This window comes from Engraulis encrasicolus, chromosome 22 (genome assembly GCF_034702125.1).
Source record: "Engraulis encrasicolus isolate BLACKSEA-1 chromosome 22, IST_EnEncr_1.0, whole genome shotgun sequence".
Classification (NCBI taxonomy): Eukaryota; Metazoa; Chordata; class Actinopteri; order Clupeiformes; family Engraulidae; genus Engraulis; species Engraulis encrasicolus.
The window spans coordinates 31,654,844-31,673,198 of NC_085878.1; the positions used below are offsets into that span (position 1 = coordinate 31,654,844).

Below are 18,355 nucleotides of genomic sequence, written 5' to 3' on the forward strand. Positions count from 1 at the left end.
AGGCGAAAACAGAGGAGGTTGGTTCATCACGGGGCACGGGGGCCATGGCATCTTTGTTGCAGTGCAGAGAGCCCCGCTCTTGTGCATGGAGGCAGATGAGAAGCGGAGGCTCCAAAAAGTTCCATTGGTTTTAGTAGATCATTGGGCCTCTTTCTTTTTCGCAAACATCAAAGGGCTGCCGAGGCTCTTTGATGTGGCAGCATGCTGTTTAAGGTACAGCCTGAATGGAGGGATGTCAAGCTGCAAGGTGCCTCTGTAGTTTACGCTGAGTGCTGTGGAGTACCGCGGATGAAAGAGCCAAGCAGAGTTTGATAATGAATGTCCAACAAGTAGGAGCCATCTCAGACAGCACGCGCCCAGCGGGGGCTCCCGCTAACCTTGAACACAGCAACCCCCCACCAAAGGCAGCCAGTGGAGTGGGGTGCTACTGCTGCTGCTGCTGCTGCTGCAGACGCGATGGCTTGCTCCTTCGACTTTCCGCTGCTCCCTAGAAGAAGCAGAAGGAGAAGTAAAGGAGAAGGAGAGGGAGATGACGACGAAGAAGAGGAGGAGGAAGGGGGGGAAAGAAGGAAAAAAACTGTCCTCAGAAGTGAGCTTTAATCTTCCTGTCAATTAAAACTCGATTTAAGGACGCTCACACACACACACACACACACACACACACACACACACACACACACACACACACACACACACACACACACACACACACACACACACACTTGCCCTTGTGCGCATGCTCTCTGCACACTCCGACACATTTGTGTGACCGTTTGTGTTCACCTCCTGCGTTCTTTTGAGGTTTTCAGAATATGCCCCTTTCGCCAGGTTTAATATTCCTCCCAAAAATGAACAGATGGTTTCTCCAGTCGAACTGGCTCATGCATGCATTGCCCTATTAGGCAACCTTATGTCTCAAAGCTCAAGATTGGTATGTCCAAGTTATTCAAAATGGCGTGATGTGTTCCAGTTTGTAAGCAGCAGGAAGGACACAGAGGATACATTGGAACATGGCATTCACTGCTTTGAGAAGAGGGGTAACACTTTATAGTAATGACTGCCTATGAAGACTTAGTTATCTTTTAATAGGCTGTATTGGATGGTTAACAGTGTAGTTTATTTTAGTCGTTCAAGACGGCACGTTATGAGGTCAGTGTTGCCAGATGTACAATAATTATCGTATTTGTACCATAATTTTGTCCTCTGTACGATCAAAAAAATGATGTACGATAATTTCAGAGTTGTCATTCAATTCATTTAGATGCCTTGAAACAACAATTTGGGTCTTGTGTGATAATTTACTCCCCAAAAGTAATTTTGAGGTTTTGGTACAATAATTCAGCATTTTCCATCTGACAACACTGTATGGGGTCAACCCACCGTCATTTCATTGCAAGCTATCGTACAGCCTACTATGCTATCTACTGTGTGACAAATAGATTCCTCTTGCTCTTGCTTATTCTCGCAAGGCTGGAAAGGTAGGCTATGTACGAAACCATGCCAGTATGAACATCATGGTTCACTGCACACAGTCGAAACTATATTGTAAATTATATAGGCTACTGCAGGCTGCACGTCTGCTAAAATCAGAACCGTTTCCAGGATGCCACGTGGGACCTAGCCTGGTTCTCACAGATGGTGCGTGTGTGTACACAAACTATGGTAAAGGGTAGTGTGTGTAGCTCCGCTCCACCAGGTGGCTCCGGAGTTACACACACGCACCGTCGGTGAGAACCAGGCTACGTGGGACCAGAGTTCACAGACAAAAAGATGGTGCTGAACATCAGGGCCGCTGATAGCTTTGGCAGGGCCCAGGACAAAGACATCTGAAAGGGCATGCCAGCCAAATAGATACACTGCAATAAGGACCCAATTCTGGGTCTCCTCTCTCCCTGGGCCCGGGACAACTGTCCATTTCGCCAACCCCCCTTCCAACTCCGGCCCGTCGGCACCACTGCTGAACATCAATGACTTTCAACTGTATCACTGGCATACTCATAGTCATCGAAATGAGCATGGGTGGCATCAGACTTGGTTACGATTTGTTTATGCTGTCTCTCCAAGTTCAGAAATTGCTCAGAACTCTTAACCCGTTGTGCAGATTGACTGTGCCATTTATATTTAATCTTTATTAATTTTTATTAATTTATATTAATTTACATTAGAATGCTCAATGTGCCTGTGCCATATTTGTGCAATCAACATAAAGTATGACATGGATCTTTTTACCTTGGTTTAACTAACATAGATGAAAAATTCTCTGGCACATTAGAAACCTTTTGAAGAGATGGGCACTGTTTCAGTGAGCTCTGTTTAACCATTTGCTCCTCATTTCTGGCCAAAACAGTGTTTACAACCCACATCCAAGCCCTTCTGATGTGCGAAATCATATTGGCGTAATGGCACCACGCTCAGCGCTGGGCTGTTTACCATCTAAATTAAAGACCCATCGATTGAACACAACCACATAGGCCACATCAACCTGAACTGGGGGCATCGTTTATTGTTTGCTCAGAGAGGGTCTGGACCATATTAAACTGTTGACATGCTCCATTAGTCCCACCTCACACAGAGGAGCCCGTAGCCGGGCTGGACAAAGGGGTCAGTTGTCCCAGGCACGGGGCTGGGGGAATGGAATTGGCTCTCCATTTACATTGTTGAGTGTGTATGTGTGGGGGGGTCTTTTAGGTGACTTTGTCCCGGGCCAAAGCTGCCAGCGGCCCTGCCCATACATAGTGGACAGACAGGGCCGGATTAACATGGCCCGGGGCCCCTAGGCTACAGGTTGCTGTGGCGCCCCCCGGAGGGCAAATTTCGTGTCAAATTCACATAGACAGCGTCATAACTGTCTCTCTCTCTACACGAGAGAAGGGTTTTTTTTCTTTCAATTTTGCATCTTGTCAATATTCTGCAATTCGGCAGGTGGGGGCCCCTGAGCTGCAGCCATATCTAGCCTGTGCGTTAATACGGCCCTGTGGACAGATGCCTCTGGTCTCTATGGATACAGGCCTGTAAACATGCCCTGGGGCCATCCAGAGACATGGAATTGAATAATACCATAATAATGTTTTCACCCTGGACGCTTGGGTGCTCTGCTAGTTTTATAAACTAACCGGTAAAAGGGCTTGTGTGACATTGCCGGCCCGGGCTCCGTTGCTGTTCCCATAGTGCAACTTCCCCCATTTCCATTCCGTCCTTGCCTGTGTCCTTTTTTACATTTCTTTTGCATAGCATATGGCACACCTGGTCCCACCAGAGATGTGTAGATTCATCATCGCACATGTTTTAAATTGCTTTGCACGTGCAGTAGGAAGGGAGTGTCGGAGAGAAGTGGGAGTATGGGAAGGAAGGAAAGGATAAGAGGGAGGGTGAGAACTGAGATGCGTTATTGAGCTATGCTATGCTATATTCATACATGAGAATGGCCATATTATTCATTGCCATAAGGTTGCAATGGCTGGTGGAGCTCAGTTATTTATTGCTTTGCAGCAGTTTAAGGGCAGCCTAGGGAACTGAATTGAGTCCATGAACAGCCCTTGGCTTTAATGTCACAGAATACCACATGCCGATCAACATTTCCCTACACATGTTGGACTTTGGACAACCTCTGGCTTGATTTTTGCTGGAAACAGAACTGTTATCGAAATGAGAAATATCCTCTGCGGACATTTTTTTCTCCAGCCGCGTGATGAGCATTGTCAATATAGGGGCCATCATTGCTAGCCTGGCGACGCCATCCATGTACTCCACCCAAAGATTTTGGCCTGATTGATGAAGTCAACAGTCGGCTATTCGCCCAGGCTACATCATTGCACTTTGTTCACCACATTCCCACCTAATGCCCGTGGTTGAAGGAGAGTACAATTAGATGGCTGGGCAATCATCATTCAGGGTGGGATAGGACAAGTTCTCTCAGTCAGCTCCGTCCTTTAACTTGTGGATTGGTGAAGAATGGTGCTGCCGCTAACTCGCCCATCTTGACCTCCGCCAAGGAGGTTATGTTTTTGGTCGCGTTGGTTTGTTTATCTGTCAGCAGGATAACTGAAAAAGTCACAAAAAGAAAAAAAGAAAAAAAAGAAAAAGTCATAAACAGAGTTTGATGAAATGTTGTGGAGTTGTTGGAAAAAACAACAGGAACAAGTGATTACATTTTGGTGGTGATCCAGAGGATTTTCTTTCATGTTAGGCTGTATTATAGGCAAAGGCACAGCCTGTAGATGTTATGGCATCAATGCCTTGGCCTTGGCGGAGTTGCACACTCTCTGAGTGATTCTAGTTACTAACAGCACCAACTTCCATGTCACCAAGGGGGCATCTTAAGCGAGAGTTGTGGGGGGTGTAGGGCCTAACTGCACTTTCTGCCATTTCAGCTCCGCAGGGAATAAGTAGCAGGTAGGAAGTGGGAGCGTGATAGATGAGGCCACCTCTCCTGTGTGGTGCATTACATTACATTACAGGGTCTCTCATTTCCTGTTTGTCCAGTCAATTTTCGGCTACAATATACATTTTTCACGCAAGACTTGTATGCGCCTCCTTTTCCATTACCTCATGTGATTACTACTTTTTGGGAGTGGACGCACCAAGCAATACACAGGTCAAAAGTAGGCTATAGGCGCAGATGCCGACCTTGTTGGCATTTTTTCGACTTGTACAGTCAGCATTGGCTTGATCTGGGAATACATTTAAATGGCAAAGAAAAAAAATCCCATCCATTCAAAGTGAACTGAGAAAATACAGATGGAGAGGCTTGAAAATAGGCTATTACAACCCCCAAAGAGGCCCTTCTTTGAATGAGAAGGTATGAGATCCAAAATATTGAATACAATCATTTGTCTTTGCTACGTTATGTAAAAAGGCTTGGCTTCACACAAAAAAGAATGCCTCTGGCAATAAGATTGTTGGCTATAACAGCAAGAGAAGAAATCCAAAAATTGGTTAAAAGCACAGCTGGTGAGCACATTTTGAAATAGGGCTACGTACACTCACACAAGAAAACACAGTCACTCACAGTCACTCTATCGGGGCCGCTGACAGCTTTGGCTGGGCCCAGGACAAAGTTGTCTGAAAGGGCCCCCCAACCCAATACATACAATATAATGAGGAACCAATTATGGGCCCCTTCTCTCCATGGGCCCGGGACAAGTGTCCCCTTTATCACCCCTGTCGGCACCCCTGCTCACTATTCAAAATGTGGTGAGCACATTTTGAAATAGGGCTACGTAGCCTACTCTCACACATGAAAACACAGTCACTCACATATTCAATGTGAACGCAAAGCTGCTGATGTCTACTGATATAGAAACAACAAAACAACGCGCCGAGTTCACTTAGGGTGCAATTTTGATATCAGTCAAGTGATCACATGATGAAGATCCTGATGCAAGTGTGTCTTTGGTGCTCATGCGTGTGAAGCCGGCCTCCCTGTCACATTCTCAAAAAACATACTGACAGTTGAAGCCAACCCTAGTTTGCGTTTCATTTTTTAACACCCTTTTGAGTTTTTTTGTGTGTCTTATACCGAATATAATGAAAAGGCCAATGAACTAATCACACTACACAGGAGAAAAGAATAGTATCGCTACTGTGAAACTACAGACAGCAAAAAAAAAAAACTCTCACAGGCAAACTGCCATTTTATGCTCTTTCTTTTTGCATTTTTAAAAAAGATCAAAGTCTCTGTTAGAAGTGTGTGGCAATCAGTGCAAGCAGCATTTCCACAACTGTGTTTTTTTTTACCAGCTCTTTCAAGATTACACGCTAAATGTTCCCTCCTATCCGCCGAGCTGATACCCAACCTCTCCATTTCCCTTTCTTTCTCTACTTTCATCTTCATACTCAGATAATGTTTCTATGATCATTACTTTCTTTGAAGTGAACCGATACAGGACTAATGGTTGGCAGGGCTTTGCAGATGAATATTCACTGTAATTAATGACTTTATGTATTTAGTGAAACTAATAAAACGCTTGACCAACAGTATGTTTTGAGAAACCAATGACATTAACCATTCTGCAAAGTACAGTATTAACCATTTTCAACACGCTGTCCTCAACACATCCATGAGGAGCATCATAGCACATGAGTGGTAAGATTGCGCCCTCAAGTGGTAATTTGCTGAAGTTAAAAAAAAAAAAAAAAACATGGATGTGCAAAAATAAGTGTAGTAGTGCGATGTGCGACCTCCATATCCTAGGTGCCACCTGTACGCTTCATCTCATGCAGGGGCGCCACCAGAAATGTTGGGCCTCATGACAGATTCAAATTTTGGATTTGTAACACCTGTCCCCCCTAGTGGCACCCATGATCTCATGCATGCCCTGTACTGCGTTCGTGTGTGTGTACTCGTTATTTACTCTATATATATATATATATATATATATATATATTAAAACTAACCCCTCTTTGCAACTGCACTTGTTGTTCTGTATATCTCCTGTGCACTTTGTATTTGCTTGTGATGTTGGCTTGATTATGTCCTCTTTTGAAAGTCGCTTTGGTTATAAAGCGTCTGCCAAATGCAATGTAATGTAATGTACTGTAGGTTGCAGATTTAATCGTCTAACAATATTTAGTTCTAGCCTGGTAAGTCCCATGCTGCTTTTAAATTTTCACAGTCGTTCCGGTACAAGAGATGCCTCAATTCTTGTGATATGGTTGGTGTGAACCAGGCAATACAACATTGCCATTTCAAGTTGAAGTTCTCTGATAAAGATTGTTGTCATGCTGTTTGCGCTCCGTGCATGCATAGTATAGGGTATTTTTTGGGAAAGCACCTGCCAACTGTCATTGCGCAAAACAATAAGGATGCGTTGCATACACAGACGTGTCAAGACCTACAAGTCGAGCCTGAGATAGCCTATTAGTTAGTAGAGCCTCGTAAGCCATAGCCTATATTATCGATAGGCCTCCTACTACTGCAGGTATGTTTGGAGAATCTGAAAGTGAAAGCAAAGCGCTGAGCGACATTTAGGAGTAGCGCTCGAGGAAGTGCTGCGCACTGACACCCACACCAAGCGCGATCGTCAAAAACAGTATCGTCAACTCAGTGCCTCGAAGGTAAGACAACAAACTCGTGTAACGTGAGGATGACCGTGAACTAAAATATCATAAACATCCAGTAGCCAATCAGTTAACCCAAACACGTTACTTTGTTTTGTGATGGGCGGAGGACGGCGGCAAAAAGTCAAAGTGATCCTTTACAACTTCATGCAAGTTAGCCTACCTGTGGTTTCACCAAATTGTGCTCCTTTTTGACTGTAGGCTGATGGCGATGAAGTAGGCCTAGCTTATGTAGAATGAGCGCACAGCAACTTGTCTTGAGGCAACGAGCAGAACTTGTCCAAGCATTATGCTGCGGCGGAACAGCGGAACCCCTGGACAGTGTTTTGGATCTTCTCCTGTCGTGGAGTGCGTTTGAATGGGAAGACTACTTGAACGTCTGTTGTGGAACGGCAAAGACCCTTTGCTCCAGGAGCAGGGAACTTCTAGACCTCGCATATTCTAAGGGTGACGACGCTTGCTGTCATCTTCTGACTGCGTTTCATCAGGTTCTTCCTGACGCACAGAAGGACACCCTGAACTTTGGTTCAACCTACACAGCCCAGAAGTCCCAGGAAGGGGAGATCTCTGCAACACTAACGCTACTAGGTGACAGGCCTGGATTGGTGACAAAGCTTCGCAATAGTGTTGATGAGGCACTGGATGAATTAGTTCAGAAGGGATTCTTGACGTCCTCTGAGTGTGAAGATATTCAATTACCAGTGCACACTGCTTCACAACAGGTAGGCCTTAATACTTAGGGGGTATGCTAAATAAATGAACACAGAGGCTATGGGATGAATACAATGTTACAATAATGTTATGTATACTATAAATATGTAAATTGCATATTAATATAACATTATTGTAACATGTGCATACATAATGTAGGCTAATTATAATGTATGCATTGACTCTGAATCTGTTTTTTGTTATTATCAAGGTGAGACGTTTGCTGGACATTGTTAAGTTTAAAGGAGAAGGTGCGGCAAAGGTGCTTCTGCAGTTCTTGCAAAAATCACAAATTGAGGCTGTGCCACAACCTACAAATGAGAAGTTAATTATTCCGACATCTGTAGCAGGTGGGTAACAAAAGACAAAAAACGGATTTTTCAAAATCCTTCCTCTTTTAGGGATAGGTATTTTAGCTTTAACAAGTCTCTCTCTTTCTCTCTCTCTCTCTCTCTCTCTCTCTCTCTCTCTCTCTCTCTCTCTCTCTCTCTCTCTCTCACACACACACTGACATGCTATTGGTATGCACAAATTATACAGGAGTTGAAATCATGAGCAATGTTGCAGAGTAACATTTTTTTCAATTATTGTTGTTCTGAGACAGATTCACGTTGCTATGCTGCTGGTTTGTGTAACACTAATCAGTGTTTCCTTCAGACCAAGCAGGATTGCTACGCGCAAAAAAATATTGGGCCAGTGTATGTGCTATGCATGCACTGTACTCCCATTGACAGGTGTGGTTGTTGATCAATTTGCGGTGCACCATTTCTATTCTGTGGTGCTGTGCCACAGAATCGCCTATGTCTGGGAAACACTGCTAATGCTGAACTGTATCTCTAGGTATGCACTTTAAGTATGACTGTATTCATGTCTATGATGCCACGTTATGTCTGTATGTGTTTTTTTGTGTCATGTGTTGTGTGTTATGTGGCAGCTATGTATGTTTAACGGAGGCCAAGTAGCAAGAGTGTGGCGTGGAACGTTAATAAACCTCCCTACCAAAGCCTCAATACAGTGCGGTAGCATTGGGCTATCGAACTGGCCCTTTAGCTCAGCCGTCTCGTACTGTACCTCCCATTGCTAAACCCATGTACTTGACGAGGTGGCAGGTTCGCGGTCCTAAGGGGGCGAACTGTGCAGGAACACCTCAGTCACATATGTCCAAGACAAATTTCCCTCTGGACGAATAAGACGAATCTTGAATCTTGAATCTGCGTCTGTCTCCCCTAGAGTACCAGAAGAAGCTGTGCAGTTCTATCTCGGCCCAGTCCCACTTCCTCAGCACCTACAGTCCCACGGGCAGGTTCTCCCTGGACGACGTCTACACCGAGGGCCTGTTGGAGCTTGGGCAGCAGGGTTGCGGTAACACAACTCTGGTGTCTGTGACCCTTGAGGATGTGGTGGGAGCGACGGGGACGGTCAACGTGGAGGCCGACACGGTGCTGGTGTCCGGGGAGGCAGGCAGTGGCAAGAGCACCTTCCTGCAGGTATTACTTCTTGTTTTCTTGTTTTTTAAAAAAAAATATATTTTTAGGGGCTTTTTATGCCTTTATTTGATAGGACAGTCTGAGATGGTGACAGGAAGCAAGTGGGACAGAGAGACGGGGTGGGATCTGGAAATGACCCCGGCCGGACTCGAACCGGGGTCCCCCGTGGGCATGCAAGCCCAAATGTGGGGGGCTTTGCGCGCTGCGCCACAGCGCCCCCTACTTCTTGTTTTCTTTTGTTTGTTTGGGTTTTTTTTTGTCTTTTAAAAAAAAAAACTTTATGATAGGACAGTTAAGGAGGTGACAGGAAGCGAGTGGGGAGAGAGAGACGGGGAAGGGCCGGCAAAAGACCCGGACCGGGAATCGAACCCGGGTCAGCCGCATGGTAGACGAGTGCCCTACCGTTTGGCCACGGCAGGGCCTATTTTTTCTTGTTTTTAAAGCACTGCATGGGATGGGACCTTCTGTAGGTACCTGCAAGATATGTGTCAGCTCTACTTTCCTCTTAGATCACTTAGGTCACAGGAGTAAAACTATTCTTTCATATATCTGATGTTTTTATTTTATTTTCTGTGAAGCACATTGGGCTGCCTGTGTATGAAATGCGCTCTATAAATAAACTTTACCTTACCTTCCTGCAGAGGCTGCACCAGCTCTGGGCCCGAAAGACGGTGCTGCAAAACTACCTCCTGCTGTTCCCGTTCAGCTGCAGGAAGCTGAACACGGAGCATCGAGAGCTCTCCGTGAAAGACCTGCTTTTCCTGCACTGCTGCTGGCCTGACGGTGACCAGGAGGAACTCTTCCAGTTCCTTTTGGATCACCCTCACACGGTGCTGTTCACGTTCGACGGCCTCGACGAGTTCAAACAGGCGTTTGCCGACGATCAGAGGCACTGCTCTCCGACCCAGTCGGCCAAGGTGCCCGTCTTGCTCTTCAATCTGCTCCAGGGATCCTTGATGAAGGGTGTCCGAAAGTTGGTGACGAGCAGGACCGAGGCGGTCTCCTTTACACTAAGACCATATCTTTGCAAGGAAGTTCTCCTGAAAGGCTTCTCTCCGGACGGAATCGACTGCTTCGTCAAGAAGCACCACTCCGATCCCGGAGTGGCCTCCCGCGTGTTACAGTCGCTGCAGAGCAACACCGCACTCTTGGGCCTCTGCCACATCCCTGTCTTCTGTTGGATCGTGTCCAAATGTTACAAGGAACTGCTCGGGTTCAGCAGCACCGGCCCGCAGACCATCACTGACGTATACCTCATGGTGCTGCAGCACTTTTTCCATCGCAGAATCTCCTCTGGGAAAACCTCCGGGAAGAGTTGGCTTCAGGAACATTTTCGTACAATCATGGCCCTCGGCAAGTTGGCTTTACAGGGCCTTGAACACTCTCACTACATTTTCTCAGAATCGGACGTGCAAAACCTGGGCATTACCGAGGAGGATATTGGCAAGGGTTTTCTGATTCAGAATAAGAATATCTCCCTCGACACCAAACACTATGAATTTTTGCATCTTACCTTGCAGTGTTTCTTCAGTGCTCTTTTCATCACCCTAGATCCCAGCAACAACATGCACAGCATAATTCCAAGACTGTTCCAGACCCCAAGCAGCTCTATGGGATGTCTTGGAATTTGTCATCCCAGGAAATGTGACCAGCCAGGGAACGAGCCTCCCAACCATGAGATCACGTCCATGTTTGTTTCCGGCCTGCTATCTCCATGCCATCACAGCCTGCTCCTACAGTGCTGCCCCATTCAGACGCTGCAGAGGAAATGCAAGCAGGTCATGAAGTGCCTGTCCAAAGGCATGCACAATCACTTTAAATCCATCCCGCAGCCAATAAAAGGGGAGAAGAAGAGCATGCACGCCATGCCTGCCTTCATCTGGCTCATCAAGTGCATTTATGAGATGCAGGACAGCGAGCTCGCCAAAAGCGTCATGGCCAAATTGGAAGCGGAGCATCTGAAGTTGACCTACTGCAACATCGGACCCTTGGAGTGCACCGCTTTGGCCTTCGTGCTCCAGCACCTTAAGGGACCGGTGGGTCTGCAGCTGGACAGCAACTCGGTGGGAGACGTGGGAGTGGAGCAGCTTCTGCCCTGTCTGCACGTCTGCCGCTCCCTCTAGTAAGACAAGACCACCTTTAGCTTCTTAGTGCAGATGGGGTCGGCGGCGGGCCTATTCACTATTTGCTGAAAATACCTAACTACCTCATAACAACATTGGTATGACATTACCGAGAGCCATAAGTAACAGATTAAGACATATCCATTACAAGTTTGGTGACCGTAAGGTTATATCTTTGTTAGTGTTGATAGATAGCTTGCAGTGCTTGCAATTGGCCATTCAGACAGGCACTTTGCTACTTCGCTTAGAAACAAATTGTTTATGGGATAGAATAAAGACAGCTATTCACAGTGTGTATTTGTTAACTAACTCTAATATTATAGCACTGTAGCATAACCTATCAGAGGATCAGTGAAATGATTTCCCTCCACAAATCACGCAGACTTCAAGGATTAAAGAGATGCCTGTAATTTTGTTCTTGAATCTGATGTTGGGATATTTGTACAATATTCTGGTACATACGTTTTCCATTTGATGAGATTATAGGTATTATTACACTATTATGACTTTGAAATTTTCTGCTGATTTGTTTTTATAGCTTGAGACACAATAACATCACAGATGAGGGGATTTCTAAACTTGTCGAGAAGGGGGTCGAGTGTGAGGCCTTCCAAAAGATTGCGTGAGTGGTTGGAAACTAAATATGAATGTAGACTCATATTGTATGTGCTGTGAAGGCATCTGTATTTTGTAAGAACTTTGAAAAATTACTGTACGCATTACAATCCGCTTTATATGTGATTGACGTTTTGATTTTCCTCCCTCCAGGCTCTTCAACAATAAGCTGACGGATGCCTGTGCCCAACACTTCGCCTACCTCCTGAAAACGAAGCAGAACTTTGCTTCTCTGCGGTACGTTTCTCAGTGAAACACAGTGGTCATCGGCATGGCTTGCTGGCTTGAGATTTACAGTGGGGCATATGGCAGAGACATCTCTATAAATGTACTGGTCTGTTGCAGGCTGGGGAATAATAACATAACAGCTGCCGGGGCTGAGCAGTTGGCGGAGGGCCTAAGGTGCAGCCCGTCACTTCGCTTTCTGGGGTATGAAGAAAAAAACACATACAGTACGGTAGCTACAGTAGGCCTACTCCTTCCCAACATACAACTAAATGCGTACATAAAACATAATTGCATTTTTATTACTTTAATATTACAGATTATGGTCATTTATTGAGTTTTAAATTAATCTCAGACATGTGTGCCTATTAATGTTATGTTTAAGTCTAGCAACCATTGTTATTGATTTATATACAATAGCTACAGTACTCCTTCTCAACATACAACTGTTGTTATACTACATTTTTATTACTGTAATATTACATAGTATGATCATTTTTTTTTTGTTTAACATTTATTGACTTTTAAATTAATTTCAGACATGTGTGCCTATTAATGTTATTTGTAAGTAAGTCTTGCAACCATGGCTATTAATTTATATGCAGTAGCTACAGCACTCCTTCTCAGCATACAACTGTTGTTATACTACATTTTGATTACTGTAATATCACATTCCGGTAGTATGGTCCTTTTTTAACATTTATTGGGTTTTAAATTAATCTCAGATGTGTGTCTATTAATATTATTTGTACGTCTTGTAAATATGGTTGTTTATTAATACCTTAGGCGCTAATTTCCCTCTCCCTATTTTCGTTTGCAAAGTCTGTGGGGGAACACAGTAGGAGACGCAGGAGCTGAAGCCATTGCTCACGCTCTGGAAGACAGTCAAACACTTGAATGGCTGAGGTATTTATCAATACATGTAATACATACATTTAACCTGTTAAAACACTGTGTTGAAATGTTACCAGAATGGCAATGACCAAGTTGTAGTGCATTACTAAAGGCCCTGTGTTATGTCACGGTGTTGCAGTACTATGGTTGTTAACTTTTCAATGACTATTAGTGGAGGTACGGCGTGCATTAAGGGGTTACTAATACATGTAATATATACATTTAAAATATTGCTTTGAAATGTATAATTTACCCAATGCATTGTACGTGCAATATAACACATACTACATTTGTCACACAATCAAGCTGAATAATGCAGATGCAGGGTACTTGTATATCACATTTGGCTTGTACTGGTAAATACTTTGACATTGTAATTTACTCACCCTTACAAGCTTACTTACAAGCTGTATGACTTGGCTGAGCCAAGCATGTTGAAAAACCTGCCTTGGCCTCCAAATTTCTTTACTGTGTGAAGTGTTTGTGACAGAGTATATGGTAGCAATCTATGTGACTGGCATACATGTTTTCATGATCTAACGTGTGTGTGTGTGTGTGTGTGTGTGTGTGTGTGTGTGTGTGTGTGTGTGTGTGTGTGTGTGTGTGTCGTACTGCCATTTTACAGTCTAGTGGACAACCGAGTGGGCGATGCAGGGGCGCAGGCCCTCGCCAGGGTCGTTGAGAAGAGTAGCACCTTAAAGGAACTCTGGTGAGCATGCCCATCATCAAAGAACATACGTACAGTACAGCAGTGGTCTCCAAATGGTGGCCCTTGGTCCAGATCCGGCCTGAGCATGGCAAACATTTGGCCCGCCATGAGGTTGGAACAAAAATGAAAACATATATGTGTGCTGGGAAAGAAGAGAGTCAAGGGAGCATCTTGTGGAAGTTATGTGGAAGTTAAACTGTTTTATTGGGCAAGTGCCAAGACTGAAGTTTCAACGTTGTCACGTCTTCTTCAGAGTCGATGTGTACATGTAGCAGTAGCACACATGTAATGTATATTTGTGCTATCTGTGGCCATACAGTCGTGCAATTTGTCTGGCCCTCATTTGGGCCTCATTTGCGCTTCATAATTTTGCCCTTGGGGAAAAATAATTGGAGACCACTGCAGTACAGTGCAGATCAGAAGAAAGCTTACTACTGCTCATAAATGTGAAGTACAGTGATTCTCAAAGTGTGGGCATTGAATGTAGGCCTATTCCAAGTGGGCCTTGAAATAATTTCCTAAAAATCTAAGTCCCATTTGTGTGTGTGTTGCTCTCGACTTATTTGAGTTTTATTGTTTATTTGGTCAGAGGTGGGCCCTGAGAATTTGTGAAAATTTAAAGTGGGTCCCAAGTTGAAAAGGTTGGGAACACCTGGTGTACAGCAGTACAACCAGACGCCATTTCTGCCACCAATTTACCAATATGCCACCGGAAATCACTTCTTTGTCTTTTGCGATAATTTTAGAGTAAAGTATGCATATGTGAAACTCGTCCTGAAAATGACAGGTGTAAATTGTTTAAGTTTGCAGATGTGATTCACATGCACTGTCCCTGTCCACCCTAAAGCGGTGTCGCCCGTTCTCCCCGAAAATTGTGACATGCATGGAACAAATACTATGACGAATCCCATAGTGCTTCCATACTTAATTTTTGCCAATGTATTTAATATATCTATGTTCTTTGATTATCATACAGTAAATTAAAAAGTTTGTATTTGCTTTGATTACGTTGCTTTGTGTCATGGATGAAGACACAATATGCCTTTGCTAAAAGATTTGCAGAAATGAAATTTTGAGTGACATGTCAACCTTGTGTAGCTTACAATTCATTGTCTTTCAGCTAGTAATATGCAAATAATGAAAAACATCTTACTCACCTTTCATAGGTTGAACAACAACAGCATAACAAGATGTGGTGTAGAGTATCTGCTTCAAGCCCTTGAAAGAAATTCAACTGTTACGGCATTGTGGTAAAAAATAAATAAAAATAATAATAATAATAAATATATATATACAGCATATATATTTGATATTTAATCTTAATTAGTGTTGTTGGTTAACTGTATTTCCCACTAAACATTAGCTGTAACATAACCATATTGTCTGAAACATGAATAATTGTAATTAGTCTTTTTTCCTCTTTTTTAGGCTAACGGGAAACATTCTCAGTCAAGAGGAAGTTGAAGAGTTATCTATTAGAGAAAGCAGAGTGACTTTCTGAAAGCAGACCAACAGACCTGCTTGGAATGTTTCTGAACTCAATTTCAGTGTTGATAGTAACACAGTAAAGAAAATGCAGTGCTAAGTACAATTGAAGTGTACAATTTTTGGAAATAAGCTCATATTATTATTCGAGGTTGACAAACCAATGACGAATGACGGTCAGGATTTTCACTGATGTGAGGTAGTTAAAGATGTTACACAGAGTGTAGAAAGAAAAAAGAAGGGAAAATGGACAGTTGTTTCAGTTATGTTCAGATGAGCATCATGATAATGAATGAGACATTTAATGTCAGTCCTAATCGAATGAAGCAAGAGGTCAAATGGTTTATGGAAATATGGCATTATGGCCTTTGTTTACATTGTGTTACACTCTACTTGTGTTACTCTGTGTGCTATTTTGCTATTTATTTAATTAGACTGTGTTGAAATACTAGTATATATGCTGCAGGTGTATGGCATATGGTGTGTGCCATGCAAAATCATTAAATTACACTTATGGAACATTCACTGAACTAATTGTATATATTTTTGTTGTGCAAATTCAGTTCAGGACACCAGGGTGCAATGTGTGTGTGTGTGTGTATGTGTGTGTGTGTGGGGGGGGGTTGTTTGGTTTACCTATACTGTATATCCAGGATGCTGGTGTTAATATCTCCACTTCCACATGATTTTGTTCTCTGTGTATAACTGCATTAACTTCTGTGTTTTCGACAAATTGCACCCTGCATGTCCCCATAAGACAATTTGCAGAAAACTGATGGCATGCCGCAAGGTTGTGCCTTCAGTCCTTTGCTGTACATGATCTACATTCACGACTGCGAAGCTAAAAGCAGTCAAACTTCCATCATCAAGTTTGCAGATGAAGTTGAAGAGGTGGCAAAGTCGTCGTCTTACTGTACATACACACTGAGATATTCACGTTCACTTAACGTGTCCGTGAGCATGGCGAGTCCGAGAGGCTCGCGGGCTGCCTTGCACACTGCACAGTCAGCGTCCACGTTCAATCTGCGGGCAGCAGCCATTCCTTTTCAATGGAGCCCGCTCATTGAACGCGGACGTCTGCGCAGGAAAATAGACTTGAGCTCTATTTTCAAGGAGCATGGCGGACATGTCCGGTCGGGCCGGACATGCGCCGCGCTTACAAAGCGCTCCTGTGTGCAAGGCATGATCTGTTTACATGTATTCTAACTGTTTCGGACTAATACCGGACACGATCAGTGGACGTCCGCGCTTGCGGTGTGTATGCACCGTAACAGCTTGGTGCTGAATGTCACCAAGACCAAGTTGGTGAATTTCAGAAGGCAGCAGAATTTTAGTTATACTCCACTCAGATTCCAGCCTGCAGAGAGAGACATCGGTTTCAACCTGTTAAAACATGCTGTTATAAATTTGCTGTCACAAGAAAGGCAATGACCAAGTCATAGTACATTACTAAAGGCCGTGTTATGTCATAGTAGTGTAATACTATAGTAGTTAACTTTTCAATGACTATTACAGTGTGCCACAGCTGGTATGGCGTGCATTATGGAGCTACATACCTTGGTCTCCACATTACTGATGAGCTTACATGGTCTTACGACATGTCTTGAAGAAATCCTAGGACAATTTTTCCTTCATCCAGTAAGAAAATTCAAGGTTTCAACATCATCAGCATCATCACCTGGTATGTGAACTCTAGTCTACTGTCAGAGATCGTAATACCCTGCCGAAAGTAGTATGCTTAGCTCAGCTGAACACACTATCCGATCGGTAGGCTGACTTCTTAGGGCCCAGAAGAGGGACTTTGAGGGACTCTTCTCATCCTGGAAACGGACCTCTGACATCCAGCAGAAGATTGTGCCATCACTTGGCTAGAACTGAAAGATTTAGTCTATTTTTTTTAATCCTCAAGCCATCCAAACTGAACAATCACTTTAAACAGGGCTGGATTAATATGGTCTGGGGTCCCTAGGCTACAGGTCGCTGTGGGCCCCCGGAAGGTAAATGTTGTAACAGATTTACACATAATTACAAGGTAGGAATTAAGGATACCATCTATACCAACTGTATGATTTTGTCATCAATATTGCATATCTCGTCACGATTCTGCAATTTTTCACTTTTGGCCCATCAGGGGTTCTTCAATTGGCAGGTGGGGGCCCTTGGGCTGCAGCCATATCTAGCCTGTGCATTAATGCGTCCCTGACCTTACTTAATTCACACATATTCCTTTTCATTGCACATTTGATACATAATATGGCATTACACTACACTTCACATTATATCACACTTCCATTACAAACATTACAGTATCAATTTGCATTACACTACAGTAATTACATACAACACTAGTCATCTACAAGTCCACACAGTCCCACTAACATACTATAATGCTCACCACACACAAACACACTCACCTTTACACACACAGTACGACCCCCACCCCCATGCCCATCCTCCCATGTCTATGCTATAAATCTATACTGGAAGCCACGGTGCACATCAGTCCACTCTTCTGGCTCTGGACCCTCACCTTCACTGTATTTCCATTCCCAAAACAATATTCAAATTCTATGGAGATGGAGATGTCAGTCCCAAGAAGACCTCAGTCCCAAGAAGACATCACTGTGGGACCAGAGAAGGCTGCTCCGGACTGCTCCCACCCTCACCACACACACACACACACACACACACACACACACACACACACACACACACACACACACACACACACACAGACTAATGGGCAAAACACTTAAAGGACAAGTGCAGTATTTTCAGCATAGCGCCTCTTTTCAGAGTTGTCTGCAATGTTTTAGAGCCCCCCGCATCGTTTATTACTTGTTTGCTGCTGTCTCTGTTATGTGGTGGATAATTTGGATTTTGTCTTTAGAATGTCCATCTATGGGCATATGTTTTCAAAACCACCCTAAACATTTGTTTTCAAGACTGTGCAACTTAGGCCTACCAAGTGTTCAGGGGTAGGCCTATTAACTGATATTCCATTTTTTTTGGTGCAAAACATGGCTTCTGTCGTGTTTTATGTAGCA

At 43.9% G+C, this 18,355-nt stretch overlaps 1 protein-coding gene across 1 annotated transcript; it reads left to right on the forward strand.

Annotated features, from left to right (window-relative positions):
- Positions 1–6,977: 6,977 nt before the first annotated feature.
- Positions 6,978–15,833, forward strand: nod2 (nucleotide-binding oligomerization domain containing 2). The gene is made up of 12 exons (XM_063187934.1): positions 6,978–7,056; positions 7,261–7,781; positions 7,982–8,120; positions 9,001–9,257; positions 9,899–11,379; positions 11,919–12,002; positions 12,149–12,232; positions 12,341–12,424; positions 13,043–13,126; positions 13,740–13,823; positions 14,990–15,073; positions 15,252–15,833. The coding sequence occupies exons 2-12, from the start codon at positions 7,296–7,298 to the stop codon at positions 15,322–15,324; spliced, it is 2,940 nt and encodes a 979-aa protein (XP_063044004.1). The 5' UTR covers positions 6,978–7,056; positions 7,261–7,295; the 3' UTR covers positions 15,325–15,833.
- The last annotated feature ends 2,522 nt before the right edge of the window (positions 15,834–18,355 follow it).